The sequence below is a fragment of the Schistocerca nitens genome, chromosome 2 (genome assembly GCF_023898315.1).
Source record: "Schistocerca nitens isolate TAMUIC-IGC-003100 chromosome 2, iqSchNite1.1, whole genome shotgun sequence".
Classification (NCBI taxonomy): Eukaryota; Metazoa; Arthropoda; class Insecta; order Orthoptera; family Acrididae; genus Schistocerca; species Schistocerca nitens.
This window is the reverse complement of record NC_064615.1, coordinates 212,979,218-213,002,050: the sequence shown is the minus strand read 5'-3', so window position 1 is coordinate 213,002,050 and position 22,833 is coordinate 212,979,218. Positions and strand designations below refer to the sequence as shown.

General features: G+C 43.3%; 1 protein-coding gene across 1 annotated transcript in view; it reads left to right on the top strand.

The window, feature by feature from the left end:
* LOC126234931 (uncharacterized) overlaps positions 1–22,833 on the top strand; it is a 152,140-nt gene that overhangs the window by 59,075 nt on the left and 70,232 nt on the right. The window contains exon 3 of the mRNA XM_049943671.1: positions 10,186–10,488. Within this exon, the coding sequence (XP_049799628.1) occupies positions 10,186–10,488 (303 nt within the window). The remainder of the gene's footprint in view (positions 1–10,185; positions 10,489–22,833) is intronic.

Here is a 22,833-nt window from a genome sequence, read left to right as displayed (position 1 = left end):
GCAACATTCTGGACCATCCGTCAGCATTCGTTGGACACTGGCAGCATACGGACTAGGGAATTACCATCCTGTGCATGGAGTGCAGTTAACACCACAACAGAAACAGCTGCATTTGGAGTGATGCCGTCACTGAGAAGCACGGACTACTGATGATTGGTATCATATTGTCCTCAGGGTTGAATCACGGTTCTGCGTCACTTGGATAACCACCGTCGGCTAGCATGGTGGCAATCTGGAGAGAGATACTATTTTTCCAATGTTTTGGAGAGTCACTGTGGTGATACTCCTGGAGTTACGGTGTAGGGAGCCATTGGTTGGTTGGTTAATTTGGGGGAGGGGACCAAACAGCGAGGTCATCGGTCCCATGGGGAAGGAAGTTGGCCGTGCCTTTTCAAAGGAACCATTCTGGCATTTTCCTGGAGAGATATAGGGAAGTCACAGAAAACCTAAATCAGGATGGCCGGACGCGGGTTTGAACCGTCATCCTCCCAAATGCGAGTCCAGTGTGCCAACCACTTCGCCACCTCGATTGGTGGGGAGCCATTGGGTATGACTTCAGGTCACGGGTGACAGTGATTGAGGGAACTCTGACGGCATATGTTGAGAAGTCCTGCATCCTCATATGTTAACTCTCAAGCGTTCTGTCGCTTTACAACAGAACAATCCGCGTCCACACATAGCATGAATCTGTATGAACCGGCCTGCGTGATGTTGATATATTTTTGTTGCCATGTCCTCGATAGAACATGTTATTAACATCTGCATTATTCCTATCAGTTTGTCTACGCAAAAATTGTGTCTCTCTAGCTCTCTGTCCTTCAGTCCGACCCGTTAATGATCTTCTTTGAGGCCTTAGCTAAACCAAACATAGTTTCCTTGTAGAAAGGACGTTGTAGCAACTCAAGGTGAAGATACTGAAAATTAGGAACAATCTGAATTTTGTGGTGACGGCAGCAAACGAACACAGAATTAGTTCCGTTTACTCTTAGATCAAAGTAAGTGAAAAAATGACGCTAATAAACAACGTTTGTTGTCCTCGACGGCTTCGTTACTACGTTTCGTTTTCCACTGTTGACAACATCAATGACATAGCAGTTGCTGCATTATAGTTGTCCGGTATGTGAGTGTTAATGCAGATGACCCATCTCCAACATTCAAACATGAACGTCCCTAGAATGCAACTTCACGAAACCTTGTTACCTCTGGGTGTCGTTTCTACCATTGCACCCGACCGTTACGCGTGATAGAATTTGGTAGCAATGTCAGAGACGCAGGAAACTTTCCCTCATTTGTATATGTCTACTTCCTTCTACCTATCCTTATGGCTATGTATAGACATGATTTTTTTCTTTTGTGCACATCTGCGGCAAGCTTCCATTCAATTTTCATTGACAAATCGGTATTTCAATTTTCGATACTCACTTATTGATGATATGATAATTAAATAAAGCAGATGCATTATCATTATGAATGTCGATGTTGCTATTACTTTCTCTTTGCAAAAACTGTGTCTGTCTAGCTCTTCGTCTTTCACTCTGACCTGTTAGCATTCTCCTTCTCGGCATCCCGTAAAACAAATTTAGTTTCACCATAATAAGTCGGAAGACGGAGTTATTCAAAATGGAGAAATTAAATATTAGGAACTTTTCTGGTAATGGCAGCAAATGACCACACAGTTACTCTCACAGAAAAATAAGCGAAATAACGACGCCAAAATACAACGTTATTTACTGACTTCGTTACTACGATTTAAAATAACTTTTGTTCCGTTTTAGCCGTTCGAGCTAGAGTGTTTCTCTGGTAAGGCCGAACTTTCTGATGCACCTGGAGGAAGGTAAATTCTCTGACAGATTCGGGACAGATTCGGGATGACCCACTCGTGTAAAAACAAAACTTTTTCGATATTTAAAGAAAATTGTCGATCTTAGCACAATTTTTATGAATGATGGAGCAATTTTTTTCAGTTAGTACTTCCTTGTAGATAACTGCATCATCTGCAAAAGAGGCTGAGGCTCCTATTAATACCGTCTGCCTAGCCATTTACATGCGACATGAATATTAAGGATTGGAACACGCTTTCCTGTAGCATACCTGCACTCTGAATAATTCTCTGTCAAAGATAACATGCTGAGTCCTCTCTACCAATAAATCCCTCAACCCAGTCGCAAATTTCGTTTGGTATCCCAAATGATCGTACTTTCGTTAGTAAGAGCGAGTTGGGTCCTTTGTGAATGCTGTTTCCGGAATCGCTGCTAGTTTGTAGGCGCTCGCTCTCGGGTTCGGCTGATTTCGCTCTTCCAGCGGACCGTCAAAGAAAGTTATCGTGTTCGCCACATCGGTGCTCGGTTCGGTGTGAACAGTACTGAGAACAATCACTTTGTGCTTTGCAGTTTTTCACGCGCGAACTACCTTTGATTTTAGACGTAAATCGTATGAGTGATGGAGTAGTCGGAGGAGAATGTAATAGAGGGCGGACGTAATGTCTTTCTATGATTACAAATATCTATTTCTAAGGAACTATTCTAGATACGGCTAAAAGCTTCTTGCAAGTCGTAGCTTAACTCAAAAAGCTTTTTATGCACACACCTACAGATATCTATGACACTGCAGTGCCTGTGTTATTTACGATGCATAGCTCCTTCGCACATCGTAATTCAGAATAAGAGAGGCACTGCAATATCGTATTTATATGCCGACACTGGGCAAGCGACTTTCAAGTAAAATGTCTTACCTGTACGGGAATATACGTGATGGATATACGGGTACAGGTTGAAGACGCATGGATGACGACATATAGAAGTTTGGGGCTGGCCGTGAGTCGCGCATGGATAGCCAAATGGTAGCCGGCACGGTAGCTCAGCGTGTTCGGTGAGAGGGCTGCGTGCCCTCTGTAATAGAAAAACTGAGTCAAAGAATCAACTATCAACTTGAACGGACGTCTTGTGACGTCCACTCAGCCGCCCAGACCAAACGCAACGAACTGTATAGAAATATAGGGAAAAAAATGGTAAGGCGACCGTTCGCAATGAGCGGGAAATGCGGGCTCGAGTCCCCGTCCGGTAAAAATTTTCACTGTCGTCATTCAATTCTACAGCTGATGGTTGTCCATTTTCGCAATTGCGAATACATTTAGTGAATTCCTAATGTCTGCATGGTCTATTTCAATGAGCCTACTATTACGGCACCAACGGCCTTGCCTCAGTGGTAACACCGGTCCCCATCAGATCATAGGAGTTAAGCGCTGTCGGGATGGGCTAGCACTTGGATGGGTGACCATCCGCTCTGCCGGCCGGTGTGGCCGTGCGGTTAAAGGCGCTTCAGTCTGGAAATGCGTGACCGCTACGGTCGCAGGTTCGAATCCTGCCTCGGGCATGGATGTGAGTGATGTCCTTAGGTTAGTTAGGTTTAATTAGTTCTAAGTTCTAGGCGACTGATGACCTCAGAAGTTAAGTCGCATAGTGCTCAGAGCCATTTGAACCATTTTGAACCATCCGCTCTGCCGGGAACTGTTGGCAAGCAGGGTGCACTCTGGCCTTGTGAGGCAAACTGAGGAGCTACTTGATTGAGAAGTAGCGGCTCCGGTCACGTAAACTGACAGAACGGCCGGGAGAGCAGTGTATTGACCACATGAGCCTTCATATCCGCATCCAGTGACGCCTGTGGTCTGAGGATGACACGGCGGCCGGTCGGTACCGTTGGGCTGTCCACGGCCTGTTCGGACGGAGTTTAGTTTAGTTTTACTGTTACGGCAACGTTTTACCTGGACAAGTTGGAACTTGAAATTGCACCTCAGTTACCAGAATTTAAACAATTCAAACTAGTTTCAACAACGTGGTGCACTGCCAATTTTTGTTCGCAAATTTTTCGATGAAACCTTTCCGGAAAGGTAGACCACAAAGACGGTAAAACACAATGGCAAGCGCGTTCATCAAACGTAACCTCTCTTAACTTTTTTGTGGGGTTGCCTTAAGCATAATGTGTCCAGTTGACCAGTCCCTGATGGTGCAGACTCTTACAGCATGAATACGGGAAGCCGTAGAGGCGGTGACGGAAGAGATGTTGACAAAGACATGAAAAGAAATTGAGTATCATCCAGACGTTCAAAACGCAACAAACGTAGTGAATGTGCAAGTGCATCTATAAAAGACTTTGTGATTTCAGCTACCATTTGCAACAAACGGCATAGCTGTATCCAACAAAGTTCCTTAGAAATAAATTTTTGTAATCAGGGATGGTAGAGCACTTGCCCGCGAAAGGCAAAGGTCCCGAGTTCGAGTCTCGGTCGGGCACTCAGTTTTAATCCGCCAGGAAGTTTCATATCAGCGCACACTCCGCTGCAGAGTGAAAATCTCATTCTGGAAACATCCCCAGGCTGTGGCTAAGCCATGTCTCCGCAATATCCTTTCTTTCAGGAGTGCTAGTTCTGCAAGGTTCGCAGGAGAGCTTCTGTAAAGTTTGGAAGGTAGGAGACGAGATACTGGCAGAAGTAAAGCTGTAAGACCGGGCGTGAGTCGTGCTTCGGTAGCTCCGATGGTAGAGCACTTGCCCGCGAAAGGCAAAGGTCCCGAGTTCGAGTCTCGGTCGGGCACACAGTTTTAATCTGCCAGGAAGTTTCAATCCGTCAGTGCTTTCTCTACCTGATATTCTCTATCGATAGTTTGTATTCAATTCCGGAATTAACTCCTCAACTGAACTGAGCAACGAGTGATATACCTGTAAAGTTTTGATTGGTTGGTTGGTACATTTGGGGGAGAGGACCAAATAGCAAGGTCATCGGTCCCATCGGATGACGGAAGGAAGTCGGCCATGCATTTTCAAAGGAAGCATCCTGGCATTTGCCTGAAGCGGAAATCTAAATCAGAACGGCCGGACGCTGGATTGAACCGTCGTCCTCCCGAATGCGAGTAGAGTGCTAACCACTGCGCCACCTCGCTCGGCGCAAAGTTTTGGAATAAGGCTATGTAGAAGGCTGAAGCTGCAATTAAGTTGTCAGTGCCCTGCCAACAAATGCTTCAAATTTCATACATACTGCTGTTACTTTTCCTACGCCACTTTGCTTCCTCGATCCACTAAGACTGCTCAGCGGATCGGGTTAACTGGTGAGAAGAACGGAGTGTACAACTAGTGCGCGCCTTGCGGCTATCTCCGATACTACCGTACGGGGGCGACGAACGAGTCGCAGACCGGCGAATGGGGCAGTCATTTGAGCGGATTATCCGACAGCTTATCTACAGTGCTAAAATAGATGGCGATGATGAAATGACTGAGGCTGCCATTTGACGAAGGGCAGCGGGCGGAACACGTCACAAAGAGGTGCAGGTATGATGAGTTTTACAAAGACACGAGCGCTTTACCTGGTAATACTGTAGAATACTGCAACACATGTGTCTATTTGTTTGTGTATGGGGTACATACATAAATACAAAGTGTATAAATATCTTTTTGACGTGGTTCCAAGGTTGCGAAAACTTTTCTGAATGATTCCATGCCGCCTGCAAGTGTCAATTTTTATTTTCTATACTCTTCCTCAGTTGTAGACTTAGGCCATTTTCAAGTAGATTGTTAGATTTTTTTAATGTAAGCAACCATAGATATTCAGTATGTTTTTTTAGTTAAAGTTAAAAGGAATGATTAGGCTTCATTTGCTTGGCTTTGATGCATTTATACTATACTTTACCCCTGCCTGATGGGGCAGTGATTTAATAATTTTCTTTGAATGTAGATCCAAAGCATCCACGAATTTTTCAATGAGCCCATGGTGCCTGCAACTGTAAGTTTTTAGTTTATTTTCACTACCGTATTGCAGAATTTCTGCCGGTATAGCATTTCTTTTTTACAAAAAAGGCTTGTGATGGTGCACTTTAAAAGGTAGAAACTCAGCAGTGGCACAAAAACCAAGATAAATATTAACAGTTGCCGATCGCATGGAAACATTAAAAAAACATCAATGGAAACGTGTCGGCTCTTCGGGTGAATAACGTTTTTGCTACACTAGGTTGAGGGTCGTCTCCACAAACGCCGTCATCGAGGTGAACGGATACTCGAAACGTGCAGTGCGTTACGGACGCAGGATGTGGGGAGCAGTATTATTCTATGGGAGATATTTTCCTGCGCTTGCATGGGACCTGTGCTAGTAATCGACAATAAGCTCACAACTGCGAACCACCTGCATCTCTTCATGCTTGATGTCCTTCCCGATGGCGATGTCATCTTTCAGCAGTATAACTGTCCGTCTGTCCGAGCCAGAACCGTGCTACAGTGGTTTGAGGAACATTATAGTGAACTCTCGGCGACCAAATTTGCCTGATTTAAATGCTATGGAACCCATTTGGGTCGCTATCGGGCGCCATCACCGCATACGCAGATCAGCAGCCCGTTATTTATGGGAATTACATCTAATGCCACGTAACTGCACAAACCTACCAACAAACTGTCGGATCCCTGATACGCAGAATCAGTGACGTATTTTGTTCCAAGGACAGACAAACAAGCTATTAAGCAGGTGGTCGTAATGTTTTGGCTCACGAGTGTATTACAGTTCCCGTCACAATGTTCGCTTGTAAACTGGTTGATATTGGCCTGCATTCACTGACAGCAGAAATTTCTGTCGGATTTGTAAACGATTTTCGTTAACAAGGCGTGACACTCGTTCCCGTTTCCTGTCGATTAGGCTGTTTTTATTATCACTTTTATTACGACATGTTTTATGTGGTACACCAATGGTACAGCAATAAACTGTGCGGCTTGATTCACGGTGTGGTCACGAGCAAGTTCAGTCACGACAGTTAGTTTCTGCCATTCTGGCCCGTCTTCACCACGATCCGCCTTAATAGCCTACAGTCACACAGACACCATATCAGTGTCATGACTTACGTTAGTGTCGAGGATCAGTTTAACGTCAGTTCTGGTTCATTTACAGCGCTATAAAGTGCCACTTTCTGTACAGGATGCTTAAAAACAACGTATTCTATTTCCCTACATAGAGTAGTATTGGTCAAAACACGAAGAAAAGCTCCCATAATGAACGTCCGGAAACCAGTAACTGTTGGGTTATTGGCCAATCTATCCTCTCGTTGTTATCCATCAGTTACGTAGAAGTAGCCACTAAAGGCTTTGCTGCATATGGTTCGCAAGCATCTTGACACATTGTTAAGCCTTCTTTGCAGTGAATCACACACTCTTCACATATACCTGGCTACATTCGGATTGCGTCGTATGCAAGATAATCTTTGTACTAATGTCCCTCTACAGGAAACGCTTACAAGATAATCTTTATACTAATGTACCTGTACAGGAAACGCTTACAAGATAATCTTTATACTAATGTACCTCTACAGGAAACGCTTACAAGATAATCTTTATACTAAAGTGCCTGTACAGGAAACGCTTACAATAGTAGAAAAAAATTTACGTCATTTTGAAAAAGATTTTTCAGATGAACAAATCACTGACTTCATGAATATTATCATAGTCGTAGTCAAGTACAACTATTTTGAATTTAGTGAACAATTGCGCCAGCAATCCGACGGTCTCACTGTGGGAAATCCCTTAGCTGGGATTCTTTCATCAACTCTCTAGAAGAAAAGTTTTTAACTGATTTTCAGCTACATCACTAGGCATTCTTTCCTATTTCAGATACGAAGATGATACTTTAATCATCTACAAGGGACCCGCTGGTGGCATTGACCGTATTTTCAATCTTTTCAATGATCTTCGTGAGAAAATATCTTTCACCATTGAACTTGTGAACGAAGCCCACCAATTAAACTTTCTTGACTTGACTCTTACAATAGAAGATAATAAAATCGTAAAGAAACATATACTGATCAGATCGTACCTGCGTCTTCCATTCATCCACAGTCTCATAAAAACGCCTTCTTTCATTCAGCTATTCACCGAGCTACTTCCATTCCACTTTCGAAAGAACAGTTCAACGACGAAATCAATTTACTCAAAACCATAGCAGTTAATAACGAGTATAAACCTAGCATAGTAGATAGCATCCTTAAAAAGAAAACTACTAAAAGAGTTATTACGCTCGGCACTTCTACCACTGAATCTAACACGAAAAAATATTTCTCTATTCCTTTCGTGGGGCCCATCTCCTATCAGATCCAACGCCTTCTTCGTAATAAATAAAAGTGGATCGCTGCATTTTCTACCAATAATAATTTGAAAAAGAACCTTCATTCATAATTTAAAATCGATTCGTTCCCCTTTAGAAAGGTCTAGCGTCTATAATTACAGGTCACGCGCCTAAAGCTATTTGCGATATCAACATTTTGCACACCGAAAAGAAAAGACGTAAATTAGATATTCTGGAAGAATTAGAGAATTGTAAACATCTTTCTCGAAATGATAGTCTCATTCTCAATGAACAGCTGCAGTTACGCAAGAAAAATTTCTTCAACGGTATAAAGCCGTTACTTGACATTTAATTTCGGGTCTCATTGTGCAGTTTACCGAAATGTTTTTTCCATCTAAGTTAATTGATAATTTTTCATTTATTATATGGCTTATTGGCTGTATTTCATGTTACATCGCTTTCTATAAGCTGTGTCATTCAGCCCTTCCTGTATTTTCTATAATGACGTTTTTATGCTTCAAACTTTACTTCTAAGCTCTGATGCAGACAAAATGTTACTTTATCTGTCGCTGTTAAACAAAATATTGCTTTTTACATTATGCACTGAACAATATTCATTATAATTTTCGTCTGTCTATACTTGGATGTTAAGTAGCCAAGTTGTACTTGCGGCTAGTAGATGGCATTCTCGATGCAATGTCATGTTCACCTGCCCGCACTTGTTAACTCGGACGCCTCAGTCCGTTGCAACCTGTGGCTGTACAGGTACGAGCAGCCCATAGTGGCTCGCCTTCACACATTGCTTCTACATCTACATCCATACTCCGCAAGCCACCTGACCGTGTGTGGCGGAGGGTACCTTGAGTACATCTATCGGTTGTCCCTTCTATTCCAGTCTCGAATTGTTCGTGGAAAGAAAGATTGTCGGTATACCTCAGTGTGGGCTCTAATTTTATCCTGTCCTATCCTAATTTTATCCTCATGGTCTCTTCGCGAGATATACGTAGGAGAGATCGATATACTGCTTGACTCCTCGGTGAAGGTATGTTCTCGTAACTTCAACAAATGCCCGTACCGAGCTACTGAGCGTCTCTCTTGCAGAGTCTTCCACTGGAGTTTATCTATCATCTCCGTAACGCTTTCGCGATTACTAAATGATCCTGTAACGAAGAGCGCTGCTCTCCGTTGGATCTGCTCTATCTCTTTTATCAACCCTATCTGGTACGGATCTCACACCAGTGAGCAGTGTTCAAGCAGTGGGCGAACAAGTGTACTGTAACCTACTTCCTTTTTCCTTTTTATATATTTTGCGACTAAAACTTTTCTGGCTTGTTAATTGTTTTATATGTGACATGTAAATACTGCCTCTGTCTTTTATTGTTAATCAGTACTTTTTATATAAAAATTTCTTTTCTTATAAATTTGTAACTATGTTATAGGCCATTTTAATTGTTTTAATTCTGATGAAGGCGCTCTTAGAAGTGTTGAAACCTGGTCAATAAGACTAAAAATAATAGTGACCGAGGGCTCATTTGTTTCAATTTTAATTTAGAAACGGTCACCGAACCAAGCAGCCATGTTTAAACTTTGCTCCTGTACAAATATGTTGGACTTTTTTCATTGCAACTTGTCCTGCAATAGCGTCGGTGGTTTCACGCGGAAGCAAAATTAATAAAATGGTGGTTTGAGGGTCAAACTAGTGGCACTCAGAGGGTTAAGTGTGAGTAATATTTTATCCTGTGAGCCAATTACTTCCTCCCACATACTTATCGTCAAGTGACCACAACGAGAAAATTAGAGTGACCAGCAGAATTTTTCTGCGATTGCTCATTCGCTTGTGATCGCACGCAAACAATGTGTTACGGAACAGTCCAGTGAGCTCATGCATCAGTGATCACCATAATCTTCGGAAACCGAGTCCTCGATAAGGTCCACGTTCACGTACTCATCCACGCCTAATCTGAGGACACGTGTTCTCTATTCGTCTCCTAGATAGGGAGTTAGTCGCTATCTGCAGGGCGATAAAACTACAGGCAGCACCTGTTGCTAAGACGGCGTGTTTATCGCAGTTTTAGAGCGCGCAGTGCGTGTGTTCGCAGACATCGCGCCGTGGTTACGGACGCTGCCGGACGAGGTGGTCCCCGCAGCGGTAAGCAGCTGCGTGCGACAGCTGCAGGCGATGCGCGCCACCGACTCGCCGCCGCAGGCCACACCCCCTCCGGCGCTGCCGACGCCGCCTCGCGACGCCACCCCCGCCGCCTCCGCCACCCCCACAGCGGCCGGCCAGTTGCAGAGCCCGACGCTGGGTCTGTCCCCGGCCGTCGCCGCAGCGCCTGAGGCGGCGCAGGACGCCAGGAAGAAGCGTGGACGCCCGGCCAAGCCTGCCTCCAAGGCCGATGCAGGTATGTGCACAGCCACAGTACTTTCTGATCTTGCTACACTGCGCTGAAACTCATATCTAGTCAGAACTCTTTTTCGTAGACCAGCAGGAGAGGAGTGATTCTTCAATTTCTCCAGGCGTATTTTATGACGAAATAAATCTCGGGTGAACAGCCTCATAAGAGTGTGCGTAGGACACAATATTTCGGCAATCGCCCACATTGCCATCATCAGGTGCGCTGATGTACTGACCGGCGGTGGGCTGTCGCCAGGTATATATAGGACAATCCCCCTCTTCCCTCAGGCGCTTCCTATGAGTCGGTGCGGTCCGCGCCCCCGCGCGGTTCAGCTACAGCATCCGTTCTCCCGCCGTCTGGGCGCTGTGTCCTAGGTCTTCTCGTTCAGGAGGGTCTGCTGGCACCGCTCTCGTTATTCTTCCCTCCTCCCCCGAAGTCGGTACACTCTGGGAAATATCCTTTTTCTTCTTAATCCGGGTGATCGCGGGTTCCCATGCCTTACTAAGGATGTAACCGCTGTCACGATTTAGTTGTGGCTTCCTTACTCTAGTCTCTATGACTTCTTTGATGACACAGTCCCTGTATTTGGAAGTCTGTGTCAGTACTTTTGTTTGGTCATAATCCATGCTGGGGAGTTCCGACAGGCAATGCTCAGCAATTGCCGACTTACTGGGCTGTTGCAGATGTTCTCGGCATCGGTCCTCAATGGTACGAATGGTCTGACCTATGTATACACTCGCGCATTGCTTGGAGGACACAGACTTCCAAATACTGGAACTGTGTCATCAAAGAAGTCATAGAGATTAGAGTAAGGGAGCCACAACTGAATCGTGACAGCGGTTACATCCTTAGCAAGGCGTGGGAACCCGCGATCACCCGGATTAAGAATAAAAAGGATATTTCCTAGAGTGTACCGACTTCGGGGGAGGAGGGAAGGATAACGAGAGCGGTGCCGGCAGACCCTCCTGAACGAGAAGACCTATGATGCAGCGCCCAGGGTGGGACCGCACCGACTCATAGGAAGCGCCTGAGGGAGGAGCAGGAGGGGGATTGTCCTATACATACCTGGCGCCGGCCCACCTCCGGTCAGTACATCAGCGCACCTGATGATGGCAACGTGGTCGATTGCCGAAATATTGTGTCCTACGCACACTCTTATCAGGCTGTTCACCCGAGATTTATTTCGTCAGGAGGAGAGGAATTGGGAGGGAAAATCCTCTGTTTCATGACTGGTTTGATGCAGCCCACCACGACTTCCTTCTAAACACTTCATCTCATAGAATTACCTATTCCCAACGTCCTTAGTTATTTCTTGGCTATTTTTCAGTCTCCATCTTCCCCTGCAGTTTTTGCTCTGTCTCGTTCTGTCAAGTGCCATTGGAACTTATTTCATCTTAGCTCACTTCCTACCATGCTGGTTGATGATAAAATCTACTAATATATTTGGCCACATCAAACCTCTCCACTGCCCAACGTTTCTATCCCTCTGTTGGAATCTTCTTCAGGATTCGACTGGGGTCTTTGGATCGCTGAACACTGTCTATCCACGGGTTTTCGATCCCTCTGTTGGAATCTTCTTCAGGTTCGATTGGGATGCCTGGACGGCTGAACACTGTCCATTCAGAGGTTTTGCATCTTCTGAGGGCTCCACTGGGGTCCCTGGACGGCTGAACACTGTCCTTCTAGGGGTTTTATATCCATCTGCTGAAATATACTACTGGCTTCCGCTGGGGTCCCTGGATGGCTGAACACTGTCGATCCAGGGACACTAGAGGAATTCTGAAGAATACCTCAGCAGCGGTTCGAAACGCCGAAAAGTGAAGAACTTTGAAGACGAATGTTATGTGGCCTTAAGATTCATTAATGACAAAGGCCACAAATCCGTGAAGGGTATACCCTATCGCCCTATACATTCTTCTACTCAGTGAGATCCTTTTATCGACAGTTCTGTGGATAACCTCATTTTTTACCTTATCATTCCACTTCATTTCGCGCATTCTGCTGTAAACCACTTTCCAAACACTTCGATTTTCTTCTTTTCTTGTTTTTCTACCCCAGGATCCACTTTGGTACACTGGTCGGATATAAATGTCAGAAATTTCTTCCCCCAATTAACGCCTATGTCCGATTTAGCTCAACGGACAAATCAATAGTTTCCCTCTTAACAGCGCACATTTGTCATTTTGGAGCGCTGTAGATGCTGCAGAACTGGTACCTGCAACTGAGACAGACCTCACCTCTGGTGTTGTTCATGATAGTGAAATGGTGTTTACGCGCCAGTTGGTTGTATGGAATCAGCGTATTAAAATGGTTCTATGTGGAAACGTAACTGAACTGCTAAAATACCATGTTTGGACGTGCCTATGGACACATCCCCCCCCTCCCCTCCATGAACCATGGACCTTCCCGTTGGTGGGGAGGCTTACGTGCCTCAGCGATACAGATAGCCGTACCGTAGCTGCAACCACAACGGAGGGGTATCTGTTGAGAGGCCAGACAAACGTGTGGTTCCTGAAGAGGGGCAGCAGCCTTTTCAGTAGTTGCAGGGGCAACAGTCTGGATGATTGACTGATCTGGCCTCGTAACACTAACCAAAACGGCCTTGCTGTGCTGGTACTGCGAACGGTTGAAAGCAAGGGGAAACTACAGCCGTAATTTTTCCCAAGGGCATGCAGCTCTACTGTATGGTTAATGATTATGGCGTCCTCTTGGGTCAAATATTCCGGAGGTAAAATAGTCCCCCATTCGGATCTCCGGGCGGGGACTACTCAAGAGGACGTCGTTATCAGGAGAAAGAAAACTGGCGTTCTACGGATCGGAGCGTGGAGTGTCAGATACCTTAATCGGGCAGGTGGGTTAGGAAATTTAAAAAGGGAAATGGATAGGTTAAAGTTAAATATAGTGGGAATTAGTGAAGTTCGATGGCAGGAGGAACAAGACTTTTGGTCAGGCGAATACAGGGTTATAAATACAAAGTCAAATAGGGGTAATGCAGGAGTAGGTTTAATAATGAATAAAAAAAATAGGAATGCGGGTAAGCTACTACAAACAGCATAGTGAACGCATTATTGTGGCCAAGATAGACACAAAGCCCTCGCCTACTACAGTAGTAAAAATTTATATGCCAACTAGCTCTGCAGATGACGAAGAAATTGAAAAAAATGTATGATGAAATAAACGAAGTTATTCAGATAGTGAAGGGAGACGAAAATTTAATAGTCATGGGTGACTGGAATTCGGTAGTAGGAAAAGGGAGAGAAGGAAACATAGTAGGTGAATATGGATTGGGGGTAAGAAATGAAAGAGGAAGCCGCCTGGTAGAATTTTGCACAGAGCACAACTTAATCATAGCTAACACTTGGTTCAAGAATCAGAAAAGAAGGTTGTATACATGGAAGAATCCAGGAGATACTAGAAGGTATCGGATAGATTATATAATGGTAAGACAGAGATTTAGGAACCAGGGTTTAAATTGTAAGACACTTCCAGGGGCAGATGTGTACTCTGACTACAATCTATTGGTTATGAACTGTAGATTAAAACTGAAGAAACTGCAAAAAGGTGGGAATTTAAGGAGATGGGATCTGGATAAACTGACTAAACCAGAGGTTGTACAGAGTTTCAGGGAGAGCATAAGGGAAAAATTGACAGGAATGGGGGAAAGAAATACAGTAGAAGAAGAATGGGTAGCTTTGAGGGATGAAGTAGTGAAGGCAGCAGAGGATCAGGTAGGTAAAAAGTCGAGGACTGGTAGAAATCCTTGGGTAACAGAAGAAATATTGAATTTAATTGATGGAAGGAGAAAATATAAAAATGCAGTAAATGAAGCAGACAAAAAGGAATACAAACGTCTCAAAAATGAGATCGGCAGGAAGTGCAAAATGGCTAAGCAGGGATGGCTAGAGGACAGATGTAAGGATGTAGAGGCTTATCTCACTAGGGGTAGGATAGATACTGCCTACAGCAAAATTAAAGAGACCTTTGGAGAACAGAGAGCCACTTGTATGAATATCAAGAGCTCAGATGGAAACCCAGTTCTAAGCAAAGAGGGGAAGGCAGAAAGGTGGAAGGAGTATATAGAGGGTCTGTACAAGGGCGATGTATTTGAGGACAATATTATGGAAATGGAAGAGGATGTAGAGGAAGGTGAAATGGGAGATATGATACTGCGTGCAGAGTTTGACAGGGCACTGAAAGACCTGAGTCGAAACAAGGCCCCGGGAGTAGATAACATTCCATTAGAACTACTGACAGCCTTGGGAGAGCCAGTCCTGACAAAAATCTACCATCTGGTGAGCAAGATGTATGAGACAGGCGAAATACCCTCAGACTTCAAGAAGAATATAATAATTCCAATCCCAAAGATAGCAGGTGTTGACAGATGTGAAAATTACCGAACTATCAGTTTAATAAGTCACAGCTGCAAAATACTATCGCGAATTCTTTACAGACGATGGAAAAACTAGTAGACGCCGACCTCGGGGAAGATCAGTTTGGATTCCGTAGAAATGTTGGAACACGTGAGGCAATACTGACCCTACGACTTATCTTGGAAACTAGATTAAGGAAAGGCAAACCTACGTTTCTAGCATTTGTAGACTTAGAGAAAGCTTTTGACAATGTTGACTGGAATACTCTCTTTCAAATTCTGAAGGTAGCAGGGGTAAAATACAGGGAACGAAGGGCTATTTACAATTTGTACAGACACTAAATGGCAGTTATAAGAGTTGAGGGGCATGAAAGGGAAGCAATGGTTGGGAGGGGAGTGAGGCAGGCTTGTAGCCTCTCCCCGATATTATTCAATCTGTATATTGAGCAAGCAGTGAAGGAAACAAAAGAAAAATTCGGAGTAGGTATTAAAATTCATGGAGAAGAAGTAAAAACTTTGAGGTTCGCCGATGACATTGTAATTCTGTCAGAGACAGCAGAGGACTTGGGAGAGCAGTTGAACGGAATGGATAGGGTCTTGAAAGGAGGATATAAGATGAACATCAACAAAAGCAAAACGAGGATAATGGAATGTAGTCGAATTAAGCCGGGAGATGCTGAGGGTATTAGATTAGGAAATGAGACAAAGTTGTAAAGGAGTTTTGCTATTTGGGGAGCAAAATAGCTGATGATGGTCGAAATAGGGAGGATATAAAATGTAGACTGGCAATGGCAAGGAAAGCGTTGCTGAAGAAGAGAAATCTGTTAACATCGAGTATAGATTTAAGTGTCAGGAAGTCATTTCTGAAAGTATTTGAATGGAGTGTAGCCATGTATGGAAGTGAAACATGGACGATAAATAGTTTGGAAAGGAAGGGAATAGAAGCTTTCGAAATGTGGTGCTACAGAAGAATGCTGAAGATTAGATGGGTAGATCACGTAACTAATGAGGAGGTATTGAATAGGATTGGGGAGAGGAGAAGTTTGTGGCACAACTTGACTAGAAGAAGGGATCGATTGGTAGGACATGTTCTGAGGCATCAAGGCATCACCAATTTAGCATTGGAGGGCAGCGTGGAGGGTAAAAATCGTAGAGGGAACTCAAGAGATGAATACACCAAGCAGATTCAGAAGGATGTAGGTTGCAGTAGGTACTGTGAGATGAAGAAGCTTGCACAGGATAGAGTAGCATGGAGAGCTCCATCAAACCAGTCTCAGGACTGAAGAACACAACAACAACATGGACACATCATGAATGAAGTCCCTCGATTTGTCGGTGTCTCACTGTGAACTGTCCAACACGTCTGCAGAGAATGATGTTGCACTAGAAGCTATATAACACAACGTAAAAAGAATGGTCGTAAAGAGATACTATCCGACAGGTATCGAGGTTGAGTGTCACTCATTGTCAATAACAGTCAATTCATAACCATGCAGAAACTGCTGTTATCAATTAATGCAGGCCCATCTGAGTCAGTTTCCGAGCGAATACTGCGAAGAAAAGTGCATACAACGGTCATTAATACTCAAGTACCTTGCGAAATGCATTTGTTTTCGCGATTTTATAATGACAAAAAGCGAGGTACGAACCATAGGTACAATGAAGCGTGAGTGGAGGATGTAGTTTATGACGAAGGTCATTCAGTGATGTTTTGGGGGTGTTTTATGCACCACAACTTAGGCCACTCACTTAGGTTTTCATGGCCATGAACCAGGATGTTTTTTTCAACATTCTCGGAGACCAAGGCTTAGCCTTCACTCTGTGTCTGCATAATGGATATGCTATTGATACTGCCGTTCTCCAAGGTGATAGTAGCCTTTGTCACATGCGACACGTGTATGCTGTTGGTTTGACAAAATCTTAGGCATGCTGTCGCACCTCGACTGTCTTGATAAATCAATCAATCATAATCCCATAGAAAATGTTGAGAGTGTTTGGAAGATCGGATAAAACGTATCTACTGGCAACGCATTTTATTATGATAAAACTATGTGTTTTCATGCAGCCAGTCAGTGATTCGTCTCCTGTGCCAACGTTTCACTTATACCTAACGTCCTCAATTATTTGTGGGGTGTCTTCCAGTCTCTGTCTTCCCCTACAATTTTGACGTTCCGCAAGTCCCTTAAGTACCATTGATGTTAGCCCTGACGTCCTAACACATGTCCTACGTGCTGTTCCTTCCTCTTGTGAGTGTTTTACACATGGCTCTCTCCTCAACGATTCTGCGCAGAACCTTTTCTAAATATCCTCCACGCCATTGTCATCTAAAACGTTAGAAGAGGCTAAGAAATTAATAGAAAATGGACCTTCCATTATAAATGTAGCTAAAAGGTTTGGATGTAATGAATTCACATTACGTAAAAGACTTAAAGCAGGCTATGGAGTGGCGTTATCGGGACGTTTAAAGAGAGTTTTTTCTGAGTCAGAGGAAACAGAGTTGGTGGTACGCGGTATCAGTCTGGATTGTATGTTCTATGGCCTTATGTTTAAATCCTTCCGACATCTACCACATCAGTTTGCCGAAAGTAATGGTGCAAGCCACCCTTTTAAAGTGCCTTCGCTAATTGATTGCTCATCATAATTTGAGTTCAAGCCACCGGAAAAAATGGGGTTCGGTAAAGTACAAATAGAACTTTTTTCCAGCAACTTGTAAAGTTTGTACTCTAAACATAATTTTTCATCCCATCGAGTCTATAATGTAGACGAAGCAGGAATCGAGTGTACTGGGAAAACTGCAGAAAAGTGTGGCAAGAGAAGGCAAAATAATAATATTACAATGTGTTTCCTTGTGTTAAAATGTTTTGTATTTAAATTAGTGATATATTATGTCATCTTTCGATGTTTAACAGGATCAAAACGATGGGAAGAGTGATGATGATGATGATTGTGATGATGGTGTTGATTTTGATATAATAAAATATTATACAAGTTAATAACGTTAGTACTTGGCAAATACTGTAATTCTCCTGTAGTCTGTTATAATTATAATAATTTCTTTTTGTGTTGTTTTTTGCCCTGTAACAAGAAGATGTTTACCCCAGATGTCTGGCTCAGAACTCTAGTTTCTTCATTTGTAACATTTTGTGAAATATAACTTCAATACCTCATACAAATTGTCTTGAACTTGTTGTGTCATGCAAAGTATGATCCTAGGAATATTGCGTAAAATTTTCATTGTCAGTGGAAGGAAAAAGTAGAAAAGCATTAAGTATGCACCTTTGGCCTCGCCTACCATAACCCAAAACGAATGACTTTGGGTCTCTACTTTCATTTAATCATTTTCCTACTAATCATAAACAAAAAAGCAACGACGCACCCAACCAGTGCTCACCGCTATATTCCACGTAAAAGAAAGTATATTTTTCGGTTACTCAGAAGACGCTTCATCAACTGTACAAGATGGGTCGTATCACTGTTTGAATATGAAGACTGTGTAATTTGGTGCTCATGGGTAAAAACTGCAAGTTACAGACACTTTCACCAACATTTCACCGGCCGCTGTGGCATAACGGTTCTAGGTGCTTCAGTCCGGAGCCGCGCTGTTGCTACGGTTGCTGGTTCGAATCCTGCCTCGGGCATGGGTGTGTGTGATGTCCTTAGGTTAGTTAGGTTTAAGTAGTTCTAAGTCTAGGGGACTGATGACCTGAGATGTTAAGTCCCATAGTGCTTAGAGCCATTTGAACCATTTTTTGAACCAACATTTCATTTCGCAGTCAGATTACATCATATAAAGAGGTAGACATTTCAAACACATATAGACTCATCATTTTTGTTAAAAAACAATCCAGATCGCAATTTTTTAAAATTTTAAATTTGGTTACCTGTTTTGGTTTATAAGATCACCGACAGATCAAGACTCCAGATGAATTGAGGAGCTAGTGAACGTGGCCATTGTGTAGTACCAACTGGTACCTGTCACCAAACTGCAGGGAATGCTTTTTATCAACAATATTTTGTAGAGTCGCTGTTCTTGAAAATTTTATGAAATAAGAGCGACTGTGGAACTCGAAATTACGACGAATTGTCCGTAGCTGGACTTCCCCCCTTTACATTTCCAGCGGTTGTATTTTGTTTAAAATGTCGTCACGATAATTTAAAAGTTCACCAATACGCAATTGAAAGACAGCTGTTTCTTTCGTCATTGTTGGAACTTGTAGCATATTTCATATCCCTCCTATAGTGAAATGTTGCACAGTTTGTTTCAGGCAGGTAAAAGCATTAGTCAAAGTCACTTGTCTGATTTCTGAAAACATGTCTCGACCAGTTGAGGAAGTTGTTGCTGATGCCAGACAAACGCGTCGTGACTCCCCAGGCACAGTGCCTGTACCCAGTTCTGCCACGACTTTCGTAGCCTTTCTAAACTTCAATAACACCACCCATTATGAAAGCACGGTAAGATATTGCACCTGTTGAGCAGCAATGAACTGACGAGTGACTGCCCTGTCTATTCTTTATTACAGTCCACGAGAGTTAATGGCGATCTTTGCTATCTCTTCCCACGGCTGGTGGCCATGGCGGTAGACTTTTTGCCTGAACCGAGGTACTCCTGGCAAACCATTAAAACACTGGCACGTAAAAAGAGCAATACATGTAAGAACCAGTGTCCCTTGCATCGAGCACCTATATCCTGATCATCAATAAAGATGCCGATATAGTGCGTGTTGCTCATCCTGCACCCTACTGTCATAAAAACGGCCAGTACAATGTCAGTGGACACCTCCGCCGAATGACATACCACCATGATTCATTAGCTGTGACCACAAAAATCGAAATCAAACGGCATTTATATCTACCTATTTTAAATTCTAATGAGTATGACTCTCATAACACTCCGTTTCCCACACTATTTCGAAGTGCTCATATGTACATTCTTGATGGCAATTGCGCAAGGTCACTGCTTCTTATTTCGCAAGAATTTAGAATTGTTGTGTTCTAATGCCATTACACTACATCTCACTGATTAACCATTAAACATGAATTGCGATCGTAATATATACTGCCTGACAGAAAGAAGGAAAAAGGAAGCGAAATGAAACTTCACAGGTTCAGACGGTATGTTATGTTATTTCAGTCATTTCAAATCTAGTCAAATTTACAGGACACTTGGCACTATGAGTCCACTTATCAGTATGATGTTGAACCTCCACCCGTTTTGGCATGAGTGAGTGCACTGATACTGTTGGGAAGGCTCTCATAAAACCCGTTGTATCCTCCGCTGGCTAGCGACTGTTACAAAAAGTCCTTCACATCCTAGATTCTGACACTGGGCAAAGACGACGTCTGAGCTGATGCCTCACATGTTCTGTCAGGGACAGATCTGGTGATCCTACTGGACACAGGAATACCTCAATGTCACGCATAGGTTCATAGAGAAAAGTCCCATGAGTGTACGAGAACTGCCCTGTTAAAAATGCCACCACAGTTCTTCCACACATAGGATTGTGCCAATAGAGTTCCTTCAGTCACTACTAGCCACGACCTGAAATCATAGCCGATGGCTCCCCACAACATAACGCTGTAAATAAATCCGCAGGAAAGACTGCCCAAATCAGTAGAATGGGACCTTTATCAGGTCTCTGATATACTGCCCGACGAACGTTGACAGTGGTACTGGTGGAGAGCCGTGATTTATCGTTGAACATAATGTGACGTCGAATAAAAATTTCTCGGTTCGCTTGTCGAGTCAAATTCGGATAAAATTCTAAGCTTTCGATTATATCTACAGGCATCTTCGTCAGGGACCAAACCTGACTGTTGTGAACAGGCAAGGTTCCGTCTATTATATCCAAAGAACGGCATCTGACTGGCTGGATTACGTCATGATAGCGCGTACAGTGGTGGTGCGCTCTACGTTCATAAATTTTGCTTGCGCTCCCTACCTATCGTTGATTGCAGCGCAGTCCATCGTATCAGGCGGTTAACTGCGAGAAGTATTCCTCTGTGTCTTTTCCTTGTCTAGTGCACGTTTCCATGCAGTACTAAATGCATAGCCAGTGTCTCTGTTGAAGTCGTTCTCACAAACTCTGATTTCAACAGCTTCTCTGATCACAGAGTCCCAATAGTTCGAAGCGTGAGCAACTATTCTCGTTAATTCAAAGAAAATCTTGTGCTGATTTAGCAGGCTGTGCTCTGCCGTCGCTGATTAATCCAAATGTTGTATCTCAGGTGACATTGATGCTCGACTCAGCGATCTCGTAGTTTCTGTAAGATGAAGCTGAACTAGTCTTATTAATACTTAATCACTCGATGTGAAACAGCGAACAATAAATTAACGTCCATTAATAATGTAAATAAATCTATGCATTTAGTGTTCAAACCGAATAAACAAAAGACAAACGTTTTGGGGCAAAGGTATGCATGAGGTTTGTAGGATCTTTGCCTCATGACACTGGTTTCTGAGCTTCTGGTATCAGCTGCCATATATGGCAACTTGTTAAAGTAACAAGTAAGCTTAAAGTGCGAGTTAGATTGTGTACTTACATACAATATATTGGTATATCTTTTTTCTTTTTTTTTGTAAGCAGACAGATAGCTATCAATTACATGGTAAATTATTACATCCCAAAATTCCAAAAAACTAAGTCGCCTCACATCTCGAAAACTTCAAAGCGCAAACTACTAACACAACACACCCAATTCTTCCACCTCACAAGCTCTCAATTGAGGGTTCAGGGCTGCCACAATACACCTACAAGTAGGAGAAACAGTAGATTCGGATATCTGCCCTGTGCGCACCTTTCCTCTGCCCACTCTATCGATTATTATTTCCACTTTTTGGCGGCACCAACTGTTAGTACACAAAACCAGTACCGATTAAACGACATCGATTTCTCATTTTCTACACTTTATCGAACAGAACTTTCTCATTATCTTACGTGCAATACTCACATATTTCTTACACCCTCGATATTCTACCCCAATTTTAATGTTACCTATGTTTTTCATGCACTTCCACGTCATCCATCGGCGATTCCTCCAGTGCTTCGGCCCGCCTCGCCCGGCGACACCGCTCCCTCTGCTCTGCCTGGCGCCCCCTTTGCCGGGCAAGTCTCAACTTAACGCCGCACGCCGCGATCACGTGAACAGCCCTTAGGGGCTGGCGACAACAACAAAACATGTGCCTTTTACGTGACCGCCAGAGGAACGCGACACTCTTCTGATCAACAGTTTCTTTCCTGTACGGTACATTTATAATCAAATAACTACATTAAAAGGGATACTTAGTCCGGGGGCTAGTTTAAATATTCATTAACATATTAATGTAATCTTACAATGTCAGTACGACCAATAATTCGACAGATGTAGACGTTAAAAGTCAATAGTTTCTCAATAGAGCATAAAAAACGAAAATTCATGTAAACAAAGGGCCAAACGAAGCAACGTAAGACTGAGAGTGCTCTGTGGTAAACAAAAAAGTAGTAAAATGTAACATAGATGACAACATTGCTTCCTACGATACTGACAGTATAAAATAAAGGTGTATCACGTGGGAATTGTGCGTCAGTTCCCTGTAGTCTGTTGCGAAATACTACATAAAAATAAAAATATATTCTACTTCTTCTGCTTCTTTCTGAAGTAATAAAGCATTGCAAGTACTTGTAGCTGTATTTCCAAGTTTTTCTTCTTTATGTTCTTTACCGAGCGTCTGGAATAGTTAGCAGTTCCTGCACTGGTGAATCTCCCCAGCTGTACGCTCAAGGTCCACGAAACTTTTTCGTTCAGGAGTCACCAGAATCAGCAGCATGTATAAACATCGCAGCCCTGGACGACAAGTGAGGAAGGATAAGACTTCATGGGCCACTGTCACACAAACCGATGGACTCACCAGGAGCTAAGGCGTCTGCTCCTGGTTAGTTCCTGCAACCCTTTCAGGTATAGTTTTCAATGATATTTTTGTTTCTCTCGTCTGCCTTTTTCGGTGA